At 44.1% G+C, this 16,788-nt stretch overlaps 1 protein-coding gene across 2 annotated transcripts in view; it reads right to left on the bottom strand.

Moving 5' to 3' along the window:
* Positions 1-16,788, bottom strand: part of CLEC19A (C-type lectin domain containing 19A) — a 41,276-nt gene that overhangs the window by 8,719 nt on the left and 15,769 nt on the right. Inside the window, exons 3-5 of one of the 2 annotated variants that reach the window (XM_037740541.1) lie at positions 13,618-13,711; positions 10,238-10,370; positions 8,160-8,868 (exon numbers count right to left, since the gene is read on the bottom strand). In XM_037740541.1, the coding sequence (XP_037596469.1) occupies positions 8,789-8,868; positions 10,238-10,370; positions 13,618-13,711 (307 nt within the window). In that variant the 3' untranslated portion in view covers positions 8,160-8,788. Of the gene's footprint in view, positions 1-8,159; positions 8,869-10,237; positions 10,371-13,617; positions 13,712-16,788 lie in introns of those variants that run through there. The other variant, XM_037740542.1, reaches the window with a different exon arrangement.

Genomic DNA, 16,788 nt, shown 5'->3' with positions numbered 1-16,788 from the left:
TAGAGATAGAGTTTGGGCAAAGAAAGACACACAACGACTGGCAGGCCTCCTAGGGTGCTGGAGGCAGCAAAATTCTATGCCTAGGGATGCTGGTCCAGCACATCTTCCAGGAAGCATGAGGGGCTGTCAGCTTCAAGCGGAGCCCAGAGCAGGAAAGGACTTTCTCAGCAGGACCAGGTTGTAGTGCAATCTTTTTTGCAACACTCTTCTCCATGAGACAGCTCATGGAGGGTGAGGGCACAGGTCAATGGCCAGGGCTGGGAGTGGGCTGTCCCTCAGGGATGAAAGGTAATGAGTTAATAACACTGGTGGTGGATGAGGCACACAAGGCTTGCCAAGGAGGTGCCAGCTCACATCAAGCTGCCAAGGCCTATGTGGAAGAGAGTGGGATATACGGAGTCTCTGAGGGCTCCTGCAGGGCTTCTCCCGATCTCTTTCTGGCATCCATGCTTACAGCACAGCTGGGAACTCACCCCCTATGGATCTATCATGTCATTAGTGCAGACCAATGCACCCCAGAAGGCTTGGTTTTGACAGGCCAGTGGGACTGGTGGATTCTTTCTACTGTAAAGCAAACAGCGTGGACTCCAGTGGGTGTGGGGTAAAGTATAGGTTTCTGTGGAGGGGGTGTTCGCTGAATGTCTGGTTGTTATGTGGTTCTAGAGAGGTGGGGCAGGTGTTAATTAAATGGTCCCTAGGCTGTGGGAGGTGGGCATTTCCCAGCCTAGGAGCAAGTGGGAAAATTGGCATCCTCTCCCTACCACTTCCAGAAAATGGCCAAGAATGTCATGGGAAAAAATGCTCATCCTCAGTAGCAATCAAAGAATCATCAATTAAAACCAGAACCAGCAATGAATGTTATTTTTGTCATCGTTGCCTAGATTAGGGTGTGCATTGGCATTGCATCTTGAAAGCGTTTGGCAATAATTATGCTAGACATGTCAGTGTTTTGTCCCAGTCCACTACAGCTGGTTCTGGGTTTGTGGCCAACTCAAACCTAGCCCTAAAGGTTACAAGAGAGATTTGGGTTGAAATATATTACATTTAAAAAATAGCTCTGTATTTTTATCTGAACAAATAATACATGAATACATGATCGTTGTAAAAAAAAAAAAAGAAAACAAATCAAGCATTACAGACAAAACTAAGATTCTACCTTGGGGCCATCTTCCCTAGTAACTGAAGTCCTCTCTGTTATCAGTTTCATGTGTATCTTTCCAGGCTTTTTAATCTATATTGACAGATATATATGTTTATAGAAATATAGGGTACAATACTGTGGGGAGTTTATTAACATAAATGACATAATGTTCCCTAATATAGTCAGATTATGACACAAGTGTGATGCGCTGTGAAGGAGAGAGGGCAGAGTCATCCTAGATCATCCTGCAGTCTAAGGCAAGTTCACAAGGGCTGTTGGGGCCTCCTTCAGCCAAGTTCACCACCAGAGGAACCTGTGTCTGCCAGGAATATACCTGCCTTAGTATTCCATGCCGCTCAGTCATTACCTGGGAATGCAAACTAAGTGATGCATTTCAAACACAAAAGCTGGAGCCCTCAGTCAATCATGCCCCTGGTGGTAGGAGGTCTGCATGGTGCATTCTCATGTCCATCACAATGTACCTGGCCAGAAAACAGTCCACTACTGTGGTCAGTAGTGTTTAACTCCGGTTGGTAGGATTGTAGAAGACACACACACACACACACACACACACACACACACAGCACGGTCCCTTGTTTTGTAGTCCATGTGCATTTAAAAAAGTCAAGCTTTATTGAGGTATAATTTTATATTTTAAAAACTGCAAGTGTTTAAGGTATACAATTTGATGAGCTTGGACACATACATACACCCGTGATGTCACTACCACAATCAAGGCGACAAACATATTCATCACCTCCAAAAGCCACCTGCATTATTATTATAATAAAAAGTAATTCTATTTTTAAAATGTGCATACGTTTTGAACTACCAGTGCTACTTCTAGGAATATATCCCCAAGAATATAATTGAACATGTATACAGAGATACCTATCACTGTGTTATTTGTAACAGTGAAAAATTAGATGCAACCTAAACAGCTAACAATACTTGCATCCACACAATGTGGTCCTATGCTTTATTTACAACGATTGTATAGGTGACATATATTTATAGTCATGAGCATCTGCCTATTCATCTGTCTGTCTCCCTATCTTCCCTAAGGGAGAGACTATCTATTATCTACCACTGTATGACTATCCACAGACTATTATTTAGATATGATAGACAGACAGATACAAGACTACCATATCATACAATTATCTACCTATCATCTATCTCTAATAATATCATCTTCATTTGTCCATCCATCATTTATCTATCATTTATTATTAATCCATCACCTATCATCTATTTTCTCTCTTCTCCCCTTCCTCCTCCCCCTCCTTCTTTCCCTCCTCCCCTATCCGCCTCCCCTCCTCTTCCCCACTACCCCTCCTCCTTCCTTTCCCTTCTCCTCCTTCTCTTGTCCTTCCTCTCCCTTCTTCCCCCTCCTCCTCCTTCTCCACCTCTTCTCCTCCCTCTCTCCCTCTCTCCCTCTCTCTCTCTCTGTCTGGGGTTGTTCTCAGGCTTGGTTGCCTGGCTTCCCTGCCCCCAGCCTCCCAGAAGCAACAGTATAGGAAAGGCTGTGAGTCCTGTGGGCTGTCAGAGACACATGATGCAAGTGTGATGCCCTGTGAAGGAGTGAGGGTGGAGATGTCCTAGATCAGAGACACCCACAGCACCCAGATATGACAGAAGACAAAAATGCCTGAAGTAGATGCAGCATATATTACCCTCAATCAAGAAAAGCTGAATCTTCTTGAGGATCTTCTGTTTAAGGAGGCAGGGAGATGTATAACATGGTCTAGAAAGATTTCCATCCAAAATGGAAAAACAGAGATACATGTGATGCTCAAGGAATAAATTTTAGTTTTCTGGAAAAGTCACCTATGCAGAGCTCCTCATGTCCCAAAGCTGCCAGATAAATCACAGTCAGGGCAGGAAGGGACTATATCTCCATTTTACAGAGGAACCCAAAACTCAGAGAGGTTAAGCCACTTCCGTGAGCTCACACAGTGTCAGTGGTGGGATCTGAAACCATGTCTTTTTGATTCCGGATATGGTAACATGGAGATGTGCCACCCAGATCCCCCTTCAAGGATAGCGATAGTTTTTCATGTTCAGCTTGATGCTTCTAGACCACCCTGTACGTAAGTCCCAATAAACGCTATGCCTCCTTCACTGGCTCTGCATCTGTTCTTTGGCCTTTCGAACATGGTGCCATTCCTATTGGATTAAATAGGGATCTGGCACAACACAAACTCAGAACTCAGAGTGCTGAACGTCAGAGGCAGTTAGCCTTCCAACTGAGGCGGTTTGTAATGCCTGGCCAAGACCCTGACTGGCACCCCTGACACGTGGCGAAGAAGAGGCACCCTGGCTATCCTCAAGATTTGCAATGAGACTCGCAGCTGCCCAGCAGAGCCCAGCATAGGTCCATAGGTCAGTCAAATCCCAGCTGACCCACAGATGCATGTTATAATAAACAATGGTTGTTTTAAGCCACTGAGTTTTGGGGTGGCTTGTTCCATGGCACTTTGTAGCACTTGCCAACCAATACAGTAAGAATAATACCTAACTTACATAGCCCTACGTGCAGGCATTGTTCAAAGCCTGCACATATATTATTTCATTGAATTCTGACCTCGGTGAGGTACATACTTACTGTCCTCATTTTACAGATGGGGCAGCTTAGGCACAGAGCAACAACTCTAAGCTCTGTGCTTCTTCTCGTGGAGCCAGGGGGAGCCACTAAAAAAGTCCTTTTCTGAACCACCCAGGCCCATGTGTCCATCTTTTTCTTTCCAGGCTCACTTGCCACTGCCTCTTTCCCCTCTCTGCTTTGGGAAATTACAAGAAGCTTCCTAACTTGGGGTCCCAGTAGGCATGATAGTCTGTTCATGGATGCCCCTAAAAGAGATCAGAATATGATATCCCAAAATATGCCACTTTGGCATCAGGATTGTTTTGAGCTAAAGACAATTAAGAAATGCCAGGCAGTCCTCCCACCTCCGCCTCCAGGTGCAGTGGCTCACACCTGTAATCCCAGCACTTTGGGAGGCCGAGGCAAGGGAATCGCTTGAGGCTGGAAGTTTGAGAACAACCTGAGCAACATGGTGAGATTTTATCTCTACAAAAAACAAAAAGAAACAGAAAAATGGCAGACAAAAGAAGAGCTCTCTGTCCTCCCCCTATGCTGTCACGGGTGATTGACAACTATCTGGGACCAGTGGTGCAGGAGTAAGAAGAATTTACCAAGATAGTTGTAGGTGAGAAAAAAAAAAGCAGATTTATTAGAGAAACTGTGAAAGTATGTTGCAAGCTTGCAACGGGCAGCACAGCAGAGAAGCGGCTGTCAGCAAGGAAACAAAGGGTTGCTGGGGATGTTATGGAAGGGTGCTTATGCTAAAGAGCGCTGCATGCAGCACTGATAATGCCAAGGCTGCAGGGAGCTAACTTGCAGGGATCTGGTGGGTGCTGGGCACAGAAAGATTGTGAGCTTTTTGTGCAGGAGGGCTCTTGTGTCCTGGACCATGAAGAAAGGCAGACTTACAGCTAATCTGCTTTCTCTTTTTGCTTTCCCTTGGTCCTACCAGCCTGACTAGTTTTCCCTAATTAGGACTCCACATTTGCCTACACGCAGAGCATAACTTTCTCTTTGTAAATGTAACATACATTTCCATTTGTAAGCGCGATCCCCTCTCCTGTGCTAGGAAGAAGTGAATGACCCTGGAGATCACTTGAGTCTACATAACAAACCTTACTAAACAATCTTGATCTACCATCCATTTCCTAGTCACCTTCCCACAATTTTCCACCACTAGAAAGCCAACCCCCTTTTCCTTTTTCTAGTCACTTCTCCACAATTTATCCGCCTTTGTTAAAATGGTAGATAAGCCCCCAAATCTAACCACCTCTTTGGGTTATCACTTCTTTTCTATGAAGTCCCTCGGCATGTAAAAACATCTACAAAACTTCTATGCCTTTTCTTCTGTTAATTTGTCTTTTGATAGTTTGATTCACAGGCCTCCAGAAAGCAAAATAAGAGGATAGAGGAAAAGTTTTCCTCCTTACACTCCTAAATTCTCAAGATGCATAAAGCATCCTTTTGGTTTTTTTGCTTGTTTGTTTGTTTTTTCAATGAGACAGGATCTCACTCTGTCACCCAGGCTAGAATGCAGTGGCATGATCACAGCTCACTACAGCCTGGACCTCCTGGGCTAAAGGAATCCTCCCAGCCTCAGCCACAGAGTAGCTGGGACTACTGGTGTATGCCACCGCACCTGGCTATTTTTCTTTATTATTATTATTATTATTATTATTATTTTTGCAGAGGTGGGGTCTCACTATGTTGCTTAGACTGATCTTGTACTCCTGGGCTCAAGTGATCCTCCTATGCTGGCCTCCCAAAGTGTTGGGATTACAGGCATGAGCCACCATGTCCGAGTGCATGAAGTGTTCTTGAGAAGTCTTTGACTCAGTTCCTCTCCAGTGTAGTACTGGGGAGGGCAGAATTTTTAAGAACATAGCCAACATTCTGCTGGGGAGCGAAAAGCCAGTGTACCTTTCTTAAGAGCACCCCAATCTCTACAAGCAATTTCTTAAAGTTCTGCTCGTTTGACATTGGAGATGGAGAGAAAGCATCCCCTCCTACTTCCATAGAAAGAAAAGGTAAAAACCCTTTTCACTGTGGATGCTATGTTCCCTACAAGGCCAAGGATCTCAGTCTTTGTCTTCCCCTACTCATGTGGTTGACTGTAGTAAGGCCAGGTCTGCAAATCATTATGTAAGCTCTAAGGGTAGCTGAATGGTCCCATGTGTTCATTGCTCTCTTCAGAACCAGGGGTAATTAGAACCTGTTGTTTTCAATTGGAGGCCCCAGGACCAATTCTGAAGCCACAGCAAAGTCCCATTTTAACATCCTTTTCAGAAGAATGTTCCTGCAAAAATCTGAGAAACCGCACAATTTACCAAATGCCAATTGATTTTTTTTTTGCATATTTTAATCTCTGTTTCCTTGTTGGTACTGAAGGGCCTGATTTTTAGGTTCCCCCCAACAACCCCAATCCATACCAAAGCAGAAACAAGGCCCAGAGAATTGGAAATGGAACTGAGGTCTCCTGCCTCTCTGTTCAATGTTCTCTCTACTAATAAATATCTGTTGTTCTTCCTGCCTGGCATGCATTTTTTCTTCTGGTAACATTTTTAAAAATTGAGATAAAATTCATATAATGGCCCAGGCATAGAGGATCATGCCTGTAGTCCTGGCACTTCAGGAGGCTGAGGTGGGCAGATTACTTGAGCTCAGGAGTTCGACACCAGCTTGGGCAACATGCAGAAACCCTGTCTCTACAAAAAAATAAAAAGGCAAAAACATAGCTGGGAGAGGTGGTACACTTTTGTAGTCCCAGCTACTCGGGAGGTGAGGCAGGAGGATCACTACAGCTTGAGGGGTCAAGGCTGCAGTGAGAAGTGATTGCAACACTGCACCCTAGACTGGGCAACAGAGTGAGACCCTGTCTCCAAAAAATAAAAACATTCATATAATGTAAAATTTATTAACTACTATTTAAAAACGTACAATTGAGTGACTTCTTGTTCATTTATAATATTGTACAACCATTACCACTGTCTAATTGCAGAGCATTTTTGTCACCCCACAAAGAAATCCCATACCTATTAGCCCTCACTTTCTATTCCCCTTCCACACATCCCCTAGCAACCACTAATCCACTTTCTGTCTCTATAGATTTGCCTATTCTGGATATTTCATATATATGGAATCATACAACATGTGGTCTTTTGCAATTGGTAGCATATAGTTTTTCAGGTTCATTCAGGTTGCAGTATCTATCTTTACTTCACTCCTTTTCATGCCTGAATAATATTCCACCCTATGAATAGACCACATTGATTTAGTCATTCATCTGTTGGTGAACACTTGGGTTGTCTTCATTTTTTTTAAATCAATAATGTTGCTGTGATCTTTTGGTTTTGTTTTTTGAGACAAGGTCTTTCTCTGTCATCCAGGCTGGAAGGCAGTAGCACAATCATGGTTCATTGCAGCCTTGATATCCTGGGCTCAAGTGATCCTCCCATCTCAGCCTGCCAAACAGCTGGGACTACAGATGTGTGTCACCATGCTTGGTTAACTTAAAACATTTTCTTATGGAGACAGAGTCTTACTATGTTGCCCAGGCTGATCTTCAACTCCTGGGCTCAACTGATCCTTCCTCCTCGGCCTCCCAAAGTGATGGGATTACAGGCATGAGCCACCATACCCAACTGACCACTTATATTTGAATACCTGTTGCCAATTCTCTTGGGTCTAGATCTATGAGTGGAATTGCTGGGTCAGATCTAACTCTATGATTAACTTTTTGAGGAACTGCCAAACTTTTCCACAGCGGCTTCACTATTTTACATTTTCTCCAGCAATTTATGAGCTTGGTAATATTGTTTTCCTTTGAAGAACCAGCCTCATCTTTGAGCCCATGTGGTGGTGGGAACACTTAAGATATATTCTGGGCTGGGTGCAGTGGCTTACACTGTAATCCCAGCACTTCGGGCTGAGGTGGGTGGACCCCTTGAGCCCAGGAGTTCAAAACCAGCTTGAACAACATGATGAAACTTCATCTCTATTAAAAAAAAAAAAAATACATGGCCAGGCAAGGTGGCTCACGTCTCTAATCCCAGCACTTTGGGAGGCTGAGGTGGGTGGATCCCCTGAGGTCAGGAGTTCTAGACCCGCCTGGCCAACAAGCTGACACACTGTCTCTACTAAAAACATGAAAATTAGCTGGGTGTGGTGGCAAGCACCTGTAATCCCAGCTACTTGGGAGGCTGAGGCAGGAGAATCACTTGAAACTGGGAGGTGGAGGTTGCAAAGAGGTGAGATCGTGCCACTTCACTCCAGCCCGAGCGACAAGAGTGGAACCCCGTCAAAAAAAAAAATGTTAGCCAGATGTGGTGGCACATGCCTGTAGTGCCCTATAGTCCCAGCTATTCTGGGGACTGGAGGTGGGAGGATCACATGAGCCCAGGAGGTTGAGGCTACAGTGAGCTGTGATTGCATCACAGCATTTCAGCCTAGGCAAGAGAATACGATACTGTCTCAAAAAAAAAAAAATACTATCTTAGTAAATTTCAGGAACACAACACATTATTATTAACTATAGTCCATACTGTACATTAAGTCTCCTGAAGTTATTATTTCCGAAAGTTTGTATCCTTTGACCAACATCCTCCCATTTTCCCCCACTCCCAGACCCTCTGATGATGTGACTCCCACCCCATTCTGTCCCAAAGATGTGCAGTTAAGCAGGGGCTAGCCACTTAGCATATGCCAGAGTGACTGTTTCAGGGATGGGCATATGACTTGAGCCAGCCCAGTGAGATTCAACTCTGAATCAGAACAACCTCTGGATTTCTGTTACTTGGGCCAATTTAAACAACAACAACAACAACAACACCTTTTAAAAAATTAATTAAGCCAATTTGAGCTGGCCAAGTCACCACCCTGTATAATTTCCTGTCACTTGGCCAAGTAACCACCCTGTATAATTAAGATCTGCTTGTTTAAAATCTCTATCCAAGAGATTTACCTCCTATGTATGTTTTACATGTATTTAGTTTCAATTCTACACTGGGCACAGCTACAAGATGATACTGGAGTTCAGCTCACACCAGTAGGACAAGACAGGATCAATGAATGGCCAGAGACGGGATTTTACAGACAAAGGGGAACTTTCGGCTGCAGGTGTTATCATTCCATGACCTCAGAGCTGTGATGAAAAGAAGCAGAGAATCTGGGTGAAAATCCAACCACCAAGATAAAAGTAACCCCACCACTCCCTTGAAGCAAAAGCCCTCTCCAGTAAGCCTCATGTCTGCGCTGGCAGCCCCTTCTTGCTGATATGTGACAAGCCTGCTGTCCAGCCTTACTCTTGCATAAAGCTGATCCTGGCTTCTCACCTTGGTTGGGAGGATGAACTTCAACCAGAGGCTTGGCCCAATACTGGCTACCAGGCTCCAGGAGGGCTCCCAGTAGAGGATAATATCCTTCCAGATAAAGGATAATAAGCTGTCCTCTACCTCCCTCCCCTAATTAGGAAAAGAAAAGGGAGCAAAGAGGAAATAGCAATTAAGTGTCTGGGTCTGGAGTTCTGTAGATCTAGGCTTCAAACCCAGCTCCACTACTTAGCTTGCTGTGTGACCTGGAACAAGTTGCTAAACTTCTCTGGGCCTCGTTTTCCTCATCTGCAAAACGGGGATATTGTTTCTATTTCTTAAGATTGATGTGAAAGTGATGACGTTCATGATGATGCTGGTGATTGCTAATACCGAATACTGAGCATGGCAGCTATTCTATGAACACGGTCTTCTTTTTTTACTCACATTAATCTGTGAGGAAGCATCATTAGCCACATGTTGAAGACAAAGAATCTGAGGCACCAGAGGTTAAGGAATTATCTTTGGGCTGTACATTAAGGGTGGAGTGGGGGTTCACACAAGGGAAGTCAACTCCCAAGTCATGCTTTTGCCAGGTGCTATATCAACTGTACCTCCTTTAATCCTCACAGCAGTCCTGTAGGCAGGACAAATTATTAAGCCCATTTTATAGAAGAAGAAACACAATTTCAGAGAGGATAAGTAATTCTCTGCAAGGACACAGAGCTAGAAAGCAACGGGGCCAGAATTTGAATCCAGGTCTATTCTCTTGTCACTACCTACACCCTCATGCCACCCCAGGTGTGGCTTGCTTCACATATTCAGGAGCATGAGCCTTGGGAAGGGGCTTGCACTTTGGTGTGTGGGTGAGCTGACATGGAAACACCACCCCTGGACTACTCTCCATACAAGTCTTTTTTCCCTTCATGCTTCCATTTATAATATCTTTCTATCTAAGTTGGAATTCACGTGTTATAAAAACAAACAAACAAACAACAATTACTGTTGTTTAAAGCAAGTCCACCGTGGAGAATGGCCATGCCCCCAACACCCTAGTGATGTCAACCGCTCTCCAAGGTGCTGAACAATTTGCCAGTCTCAGGCTGTTCAGTGCTCCTCTTCCGCCAAGGCACTTCTCCGCCCTCCCCATCTGTGATGCCTCCCGGGTGTCCTTCAAAGAGCCTTGGTCTCAGGGACACTCACCACTGGTAGGCCTGTACCATATCTGCACGCAGTCCTCTTCTTCTGGGTCCGCGTGGATGCCATCATCTGGCTGGCTGCCATCCCAGTAGCTATAGTCATAGGATGAGCCGTCAGTCCATTCAAACTGCCCTTCCTGGGAGGGTTCCACCCAGAGAGACAAGGAAGCAAGCCAAGGAGAATAAGATCAGGCATTTGAGACTTTTCTTTTTTTGAGATAGAGTTTTGCTCTTGTTGCCTAGGCTGGAGTGCAATGGCATGATCTCAGCTCACTATAACCTCCACCTCCTGGGTTCTAGTGATTCTCCTGCCTCAGCCTCCTGAGTAGATAGGATTACAGGTGCCCGCCACCATGACCGGCTAATTTTTTGTATTTTTAGTAGAGACAGGGATTCACCATGTTGGTCAGGCTGGTCTTGAACTCCTGACCTCAGGTATCACCTCAATTTCTAATACCTCTGCACAAAAGTCCTCATTGAGGCTACTGCTTTCTGATACTACTGCTACCAATCTGATACTACTGCTATTATTACTAGCTGCTATTTGTTGAGGGCTTATTATGTGCCAGGACAGGCACTTTACTTGCTTTATCCTCACCATTCTGAAAAGCAGGCATCATCAGCCCCATTTTACAGATAAAACTGAGACCAGATTGATCTACCCAAATTCATACAGCAAATAAAGCATGAGTGCTGGAAATCAAACCCAGATCTTCCTGAGTCAACTACCCAAGACCCCTAACTACTACATTTTGCCAGTGGATGGGAGTCACGCTCCACCTCTTTTCTTTTTGTCTAAATAGTCTATTTTTCTTACCTAAGGCAGAACTACTCTGTCCAATTGCAAGAAAAGTCCTGTTGGGAATTTGACTGGTGTTGCAATAAATGTGCAAATTAACTGTGGAAAGAACTACATTTTTGTAACTTGTCTAGGAACAAGAGCCATTTCTCTATTTATTTAAGTTTTAAGAAGAGTATCCCCCAAAGCACTGATGATTATGGAGCTCATGTCATATAATGGGAATAGCATGCTACTTCTGAAAGAGAAATGAAAGCTTGAGACCCCATGTCTGCCCACTGCCTAGCTCTGCAACCTGAGCAAGTTACTGAACCTCTCTGAGCCCCAGTTTCCACATCTGTATGATGGAGTTAATATGTCCTCTAGAGAGCTGCAGTGAGGGCTGAAAAAACTGAAGCATGTGAAGGACTTAACACAATGCCTGACCCATGGTGCCTAGCTCTGAAAAGAAGAAAAAAGGCATTTTTCCTGTATTTTTTGTTAGGTCTTTTAATACAAGTTTCTTTAACTCTGATTTAGTGTAGTTATAATCCAATTCTAGAGTTGCTATTATAAATGGACATTTTAGTGTTTTAAAAATTGTAACTTCTATATTTGTTCTTGTCGGAGGAAGTCTATTGATTTAAAAGATCACCAGGCATGGTGGCTCATGCGTCTAATCCCAGCGCTTTGAAAGGCTGAGGTTGGAGGATCACTTGGAGCCAGGAGTTGGAGAAAAGCCTGGGTAATATAGCGGGACCCTGTCTCTACCAATAATTTTTTAAAAAACAATCCAGGTGTGGTGGTCCCAGCCTGTGGTACTAGCTACTCTGGAGCCTAGGCTGAGAGCATTGCTTGAGCCCAGGAGTTCAAGGTTGTGGTGAGCTGTGATTGCACCACTGCACTCCAGCCTGAGCAACAGAGCAAGTCCCTGTCTCGATAGAAATAAATAAATAAATGTTAGGTGTGACCACATTGTCACTTCTGCTACTTTAACAGCAATTCTTATCATCCTTAAAGAGTTCTTATAGTATGCTAAGCATCACGCTAAGCTCTTTACACATATTAGCTCACTTACTTTTCTTTTCACAAGGCACTATTATTTTCATCCCCATTGTACAGACACAAAAACTGAGGCTCAGAGAGGTTTTTAAAATTTGCATAAAACCACCTACCAGCCAGTAAGTGGCCGAACAGGAGCTGGCACCAGAACCTTATTCCCTATAGTACTCTGAACAGGGCAAGAAGCATATGTGCAAAATAGAGACTCAGCATGCAGCTTGCCAAGGCAAAGTTTGAGGACAAAAATCTCCAGGTGGAGTTTGTTGTGACATTGCAGAGATCTGCTCCAAGCTACTATCTTCAGCTTTATTATACACCCACTCCTATCTCACTCTGCGCCCTAGCCACAGTGGTCTTCCTTATTAACCTCCTTGAATGTGCCATGACCTCCCCCTCCTCAGGATGTTGACCCATGCTATTTCCTCTACCTGGAATAGGCTATCTCTGGCTAACATCTAGTAATCCATTAGACACTAACTTAAGTATCTCTTACCCAGGAAGGCTGTGGCAGTCACAGAAGTACACTGCACAGATCACCTTCAGGAGGACCAGCAGAAAGCAGAATTGATGGACAGCTCCAGCTCTCCTGCCACCTTGGATTCACTGCCTTGTTTGTGCTAAAGGACATGCCTCTGCCTCTTTGGAGCTACCACTGCATTCACAATGAGACCATGCTTCCTCCAGGCTGTTCTCAGCCAGTGATTCAGCATGTCAGAGATAATGGTGCTGGTGCATTCCTGCCGAGGGCAGGATTCCAGTCTCGGGCATTTTTGCTTGGGGACTCCCCATTGGTCTAGCCAAGACTTTCTCAGCACTGTGCTGTGATGAGGCTCTCCCTACCCAGTCCTTCCTCTCCAATCTCCTTTCACATATCTTAGACCTCTTAGACCCAAGGTGTTGTTTGAAGTCCTTTCCTGCCTACTTATGCCTCCTTCCTCTTTTTTCATATACAAATATTTCCCTTCCAACATCTCTTGCACATCTAATCATGTTTCAGTTTTGTTTTTTTGAGATGGAGTCTTGCTCTGTCACTTAGGCTGGAGTGCATGATATCGGCTCATTGCAACCTCTTCGCCTCCCAGGTTTAAGCAATTTTCCTGGCTCAGTCGCCTGAGTAGCTGGGATTACAGGCACCTGCCACCATGCCTGGCTAATTCTTGTATTTTTAGTAGAGACGGAGGTTCACCACGTTGGCCAGGCTGTTCTCAAGCTCCTGATCTCATGATCCGCCCACCTCAGCCTCCCAAAGTGCTGAGATTATGGGTGTGAGCCACTACACCCAGCCTAGTGACTTTTTTTTTTTTTTTTAAGAGAACCCAAGCCAAACAGGTTTTCTCTGACCATGCTATCTGTTTGCATCATCTAGTAGGACATCATTAAATGTCTTTCACAAATTGGTCACGCTGTAACTGTGGCATTTGGTGTCTGATTTCTCTGTTTGCTGTGTGCTTAGCCGTGACCTGGCACAGATGTGAAAGGTTTATTAAATCAAAAAGAATCCTGGTTGGAACTTTCAAGGGGTCCAATGGCCATTGCTTTCTCACCTGTCTGTGATCATGAAGGCCTGTCCAGACGTCAGCTGGGATGCCGGGAACACAGCTGTTCACGAGGTCATACACAAAGACATTCTCCTCCCAGCTGCGAACGTAAGAAACATAGTAGCTGATTCCTCACTGCCTCTTTTCATAGGATGGAGTCAAAAATTGAAAGCAATTCTTATTTACCTTCCTGGACCAAAGTAAATAGAGGACATGATCCTATTTGGCCTTCAGTTTTCATTAGGTCACCCATGTGTGGCCGGTCCCACATGGGCATCTCTGGATTTGACCTAAGCCACTTCAAAGACAGACTCAGCACTGCTACTCATCCCTAAAACCTTAAATCTATCTCAAAAACACTAGCAAATGAGGTGGATTACATTGAAGATATCATGAAAAGACAATGAAAGGAGTTTACATTGCGTTGCGCACATCACATAAGTCAATGAACACTTCCACCAGTAATTTCTCCATCAAAGGCCCTCCTTACATCGTCAGTTTATAATATATCCCCCTCTCTCCTAGTCCTTTTTCACATACCATCTCCAAAATGTCTGTTTTCCTGGGAAACACAGCTCTAGGCTTGAACTTGCATGGCCCACTTAGCAAAACTGAGCCTCTCAGTTAACAGCCCACCATCCTTAGACGTCACGGGTGTCTTGTGGGGGTATTCTTATCCTCTATTTCAAAGAGCTTATCAAATAATTCATTGAACAAAAGGAATCGGTGGACGACCCTGCTGACAGTCCACTGCCAAAACCAACAAAGAAGTAGAGATGGATGGATAGATTGATGAATGAATGGATGGATGAGTGGATAGATAGACAAATGAATGAATGGGTTGGTGGATAGGTGGATGGATGGGTGGATTGAATGAATACATGGATGGATAGATGAACAGGTAGACTGATAGATAGATAGGTAGAGAAATCAACACATAATTATTTTCATCCTACTATCAAAATGTTTCTTGAGCATTGACTTCACACCAGGTACTAAGCTAAGTGCTATACGTGTAGAAACTCATTTTATTCTCACAACCAACAGGCACTAGGGCAGATACTACTGCTTGTCTATCCCATGGCCATTCCTAATCTCTAACTCCATTGACTCCATTATGACCCAGAAAAGCCAAATTTCATTTTTCCCAGCTCCCTTTGCAGCTGACATTGGCCATATGACCAAGCATAGCCAGTTAGATTTAAGGCAATGTTTATGGGGACATCTTGGGGACAGTTTCCTCCATGATGAAAGGAGGGAGGTATGCGGAGAAGGTCCAAGTTTCTAGTACTGCCCTTTCTCCTTAGGTTGTAGCCATGTCTGGACACAAAATTTGGAGCTGCTGCAACGGAAGATGCTGAAGACAAGCTGAGACAACTGCTCATCCAGGGCCCATATCAACAAGCCTGACAAAGGTAGCTTGTAAAGGTTAGAAGAATGGGCAAGGGTTGTGACAGCAAATGGACACCTGGTAGGCACACTTCCCTGAAATCATTCACAGACCCAGATGACAGATCCCACTGAACAAATGATTCCTACTATTGGCTTTCACATGCCACTAAACAGTGAACTTTAGTATGTCAACGAAGTCAATACAGAATGATAATAATCAGCCATAAACTTAATACTTCACTTCAAAACAGGGCCATGTTGGGGTACTCTTTATGTTGCAATAAGGTGTATCTGTTCCCATCAGCTTCTTCCAAATGACTGCTCTCTGAAGGCTGCTGCCTTATCTAAAATACCCACCACTGGAAGATTTCTTTCTTCTGGAGGCATTGGTAGTAAATCAAAGCACCCATATTTACTCTCCTAAGTTTTGTGTTAGTGAAGTGGAATTGATTGGCAATCAATTCCATATTAGAAGCACTTAAAGTTCTGGCACTCAGAATTTGTCTTAACACAGTGCTCCAGCCAGTCACATGCAGCGAGTTACTTAACAAATACTCTTGGAGGAAAGGAAAGAGGAAGAGTGAGACAAGGCTTGCTCACTCTCAGAAAGATGAACTGATATGGAATGTTAAAAAAAGAACTGGCCTCCTCAAGGCAGGATTATAATTTATTATAATTAATAAAGATAATAATAACTCCTACTGTTGGACAGGGAGTTATCCAAGTGCTGTATAAGAACATTAGATGCATGATCACCTTTAATCCCTCACCACTTTAAAAGATCAGTGTGATTACTGCTCTTTCCAAGTTGAGAACTCTTTGGCTTAGAGTTTACGTGGTTTGGTTAAGATGGTGCAGGTAGGAAGTGATGGAGCTGGGGCTAGAGTCTAGAACTGCCTGATTCTAATGCCCTTAATCAATGCTCATACTGTCCCCCACAGCTTTCTTCATTTGGAACACCTGCTGCCCTCATCCCCTAAGCTTCCCAATCTTTTAAGATACTGATCCAGGATCAGTACTTCCAGGAAACCTTCCACAAATATCTTCTATCCAATCCTTGACCACTTGAACAGCCCAAAGATCCTGTTCCCCCAGGGGCTGGCTGGTTAGTTTGCTTCTCTACTTTCAGGGTTCTTCTGATGCAGTTGGGGTTGCAAGTACAATGAGGGCTGTCTAGAGAAAAGCCTTGATTTGGAATCACTTTTGCATTTGCTTTTTATTACGTATATCTCATTTTCCTCTCTAGGCTGGGGATTCTTTGAGAATGTCCTCTGCCTTTACAAGTGCCAACCTTGTACTGTGCTATGCTCTCATAGCAGATTTGATCCCTAAAGAATGTCCTTCCTAGGGCTCCATGTTAGCTGGCTTTCAGTTAATGCAGGGCACTTATGAGTCATTGGCAGATGGGTAGGAGGGAGAAAACAGAGTATTTCTTTCCCCCTCTGCTTGGGAGTCTCTGGCAGGGGCTGCCTCTCCTCCATGGCTCCAAATCCCATAGGACTGGCCTGCCCTCCAACTCAAGCATGGAATTGGCTTTCTGCTCTTATGTATTTCTAGATTGTCTCACTACTCCTTTTTAAGTTCTGAGCTTCCATCGCTTGACTATATTAAATTATCTGTTTTAGATACCAGTAGTACTTCTGGTTTTCCTAGTTGGAACCTGACTGTCTCAGCATATTTCTCAGCCCCACTGAAAATAGACTGGTTGTTCAATACATCTGTTGGAGGAAGAGATGAGTGGATTCAAGAGGTATTTGGAAACTAAGATAAAGAACCCCTTCTCTA

This window comes from Cebus imitator, unplaced genomic scaffold (assembly GCF_001604975.1).
Source record: "Cebus imitator isolate Cc_AM_T3 unplaced genomic scaffold, Cebus_imitator-1.0 Scaffold85, whole genome shotgun sequence".
NCBI lineage: Eukaryota > Metazoa > Chordata > Mammalia > Primates > Cebidae > Cebus > Cebus imitator.
Note: the sequence above shows the minus strand (reverse complement) of the source record. Positions and strands in the feature narration are given on the sequence as shown.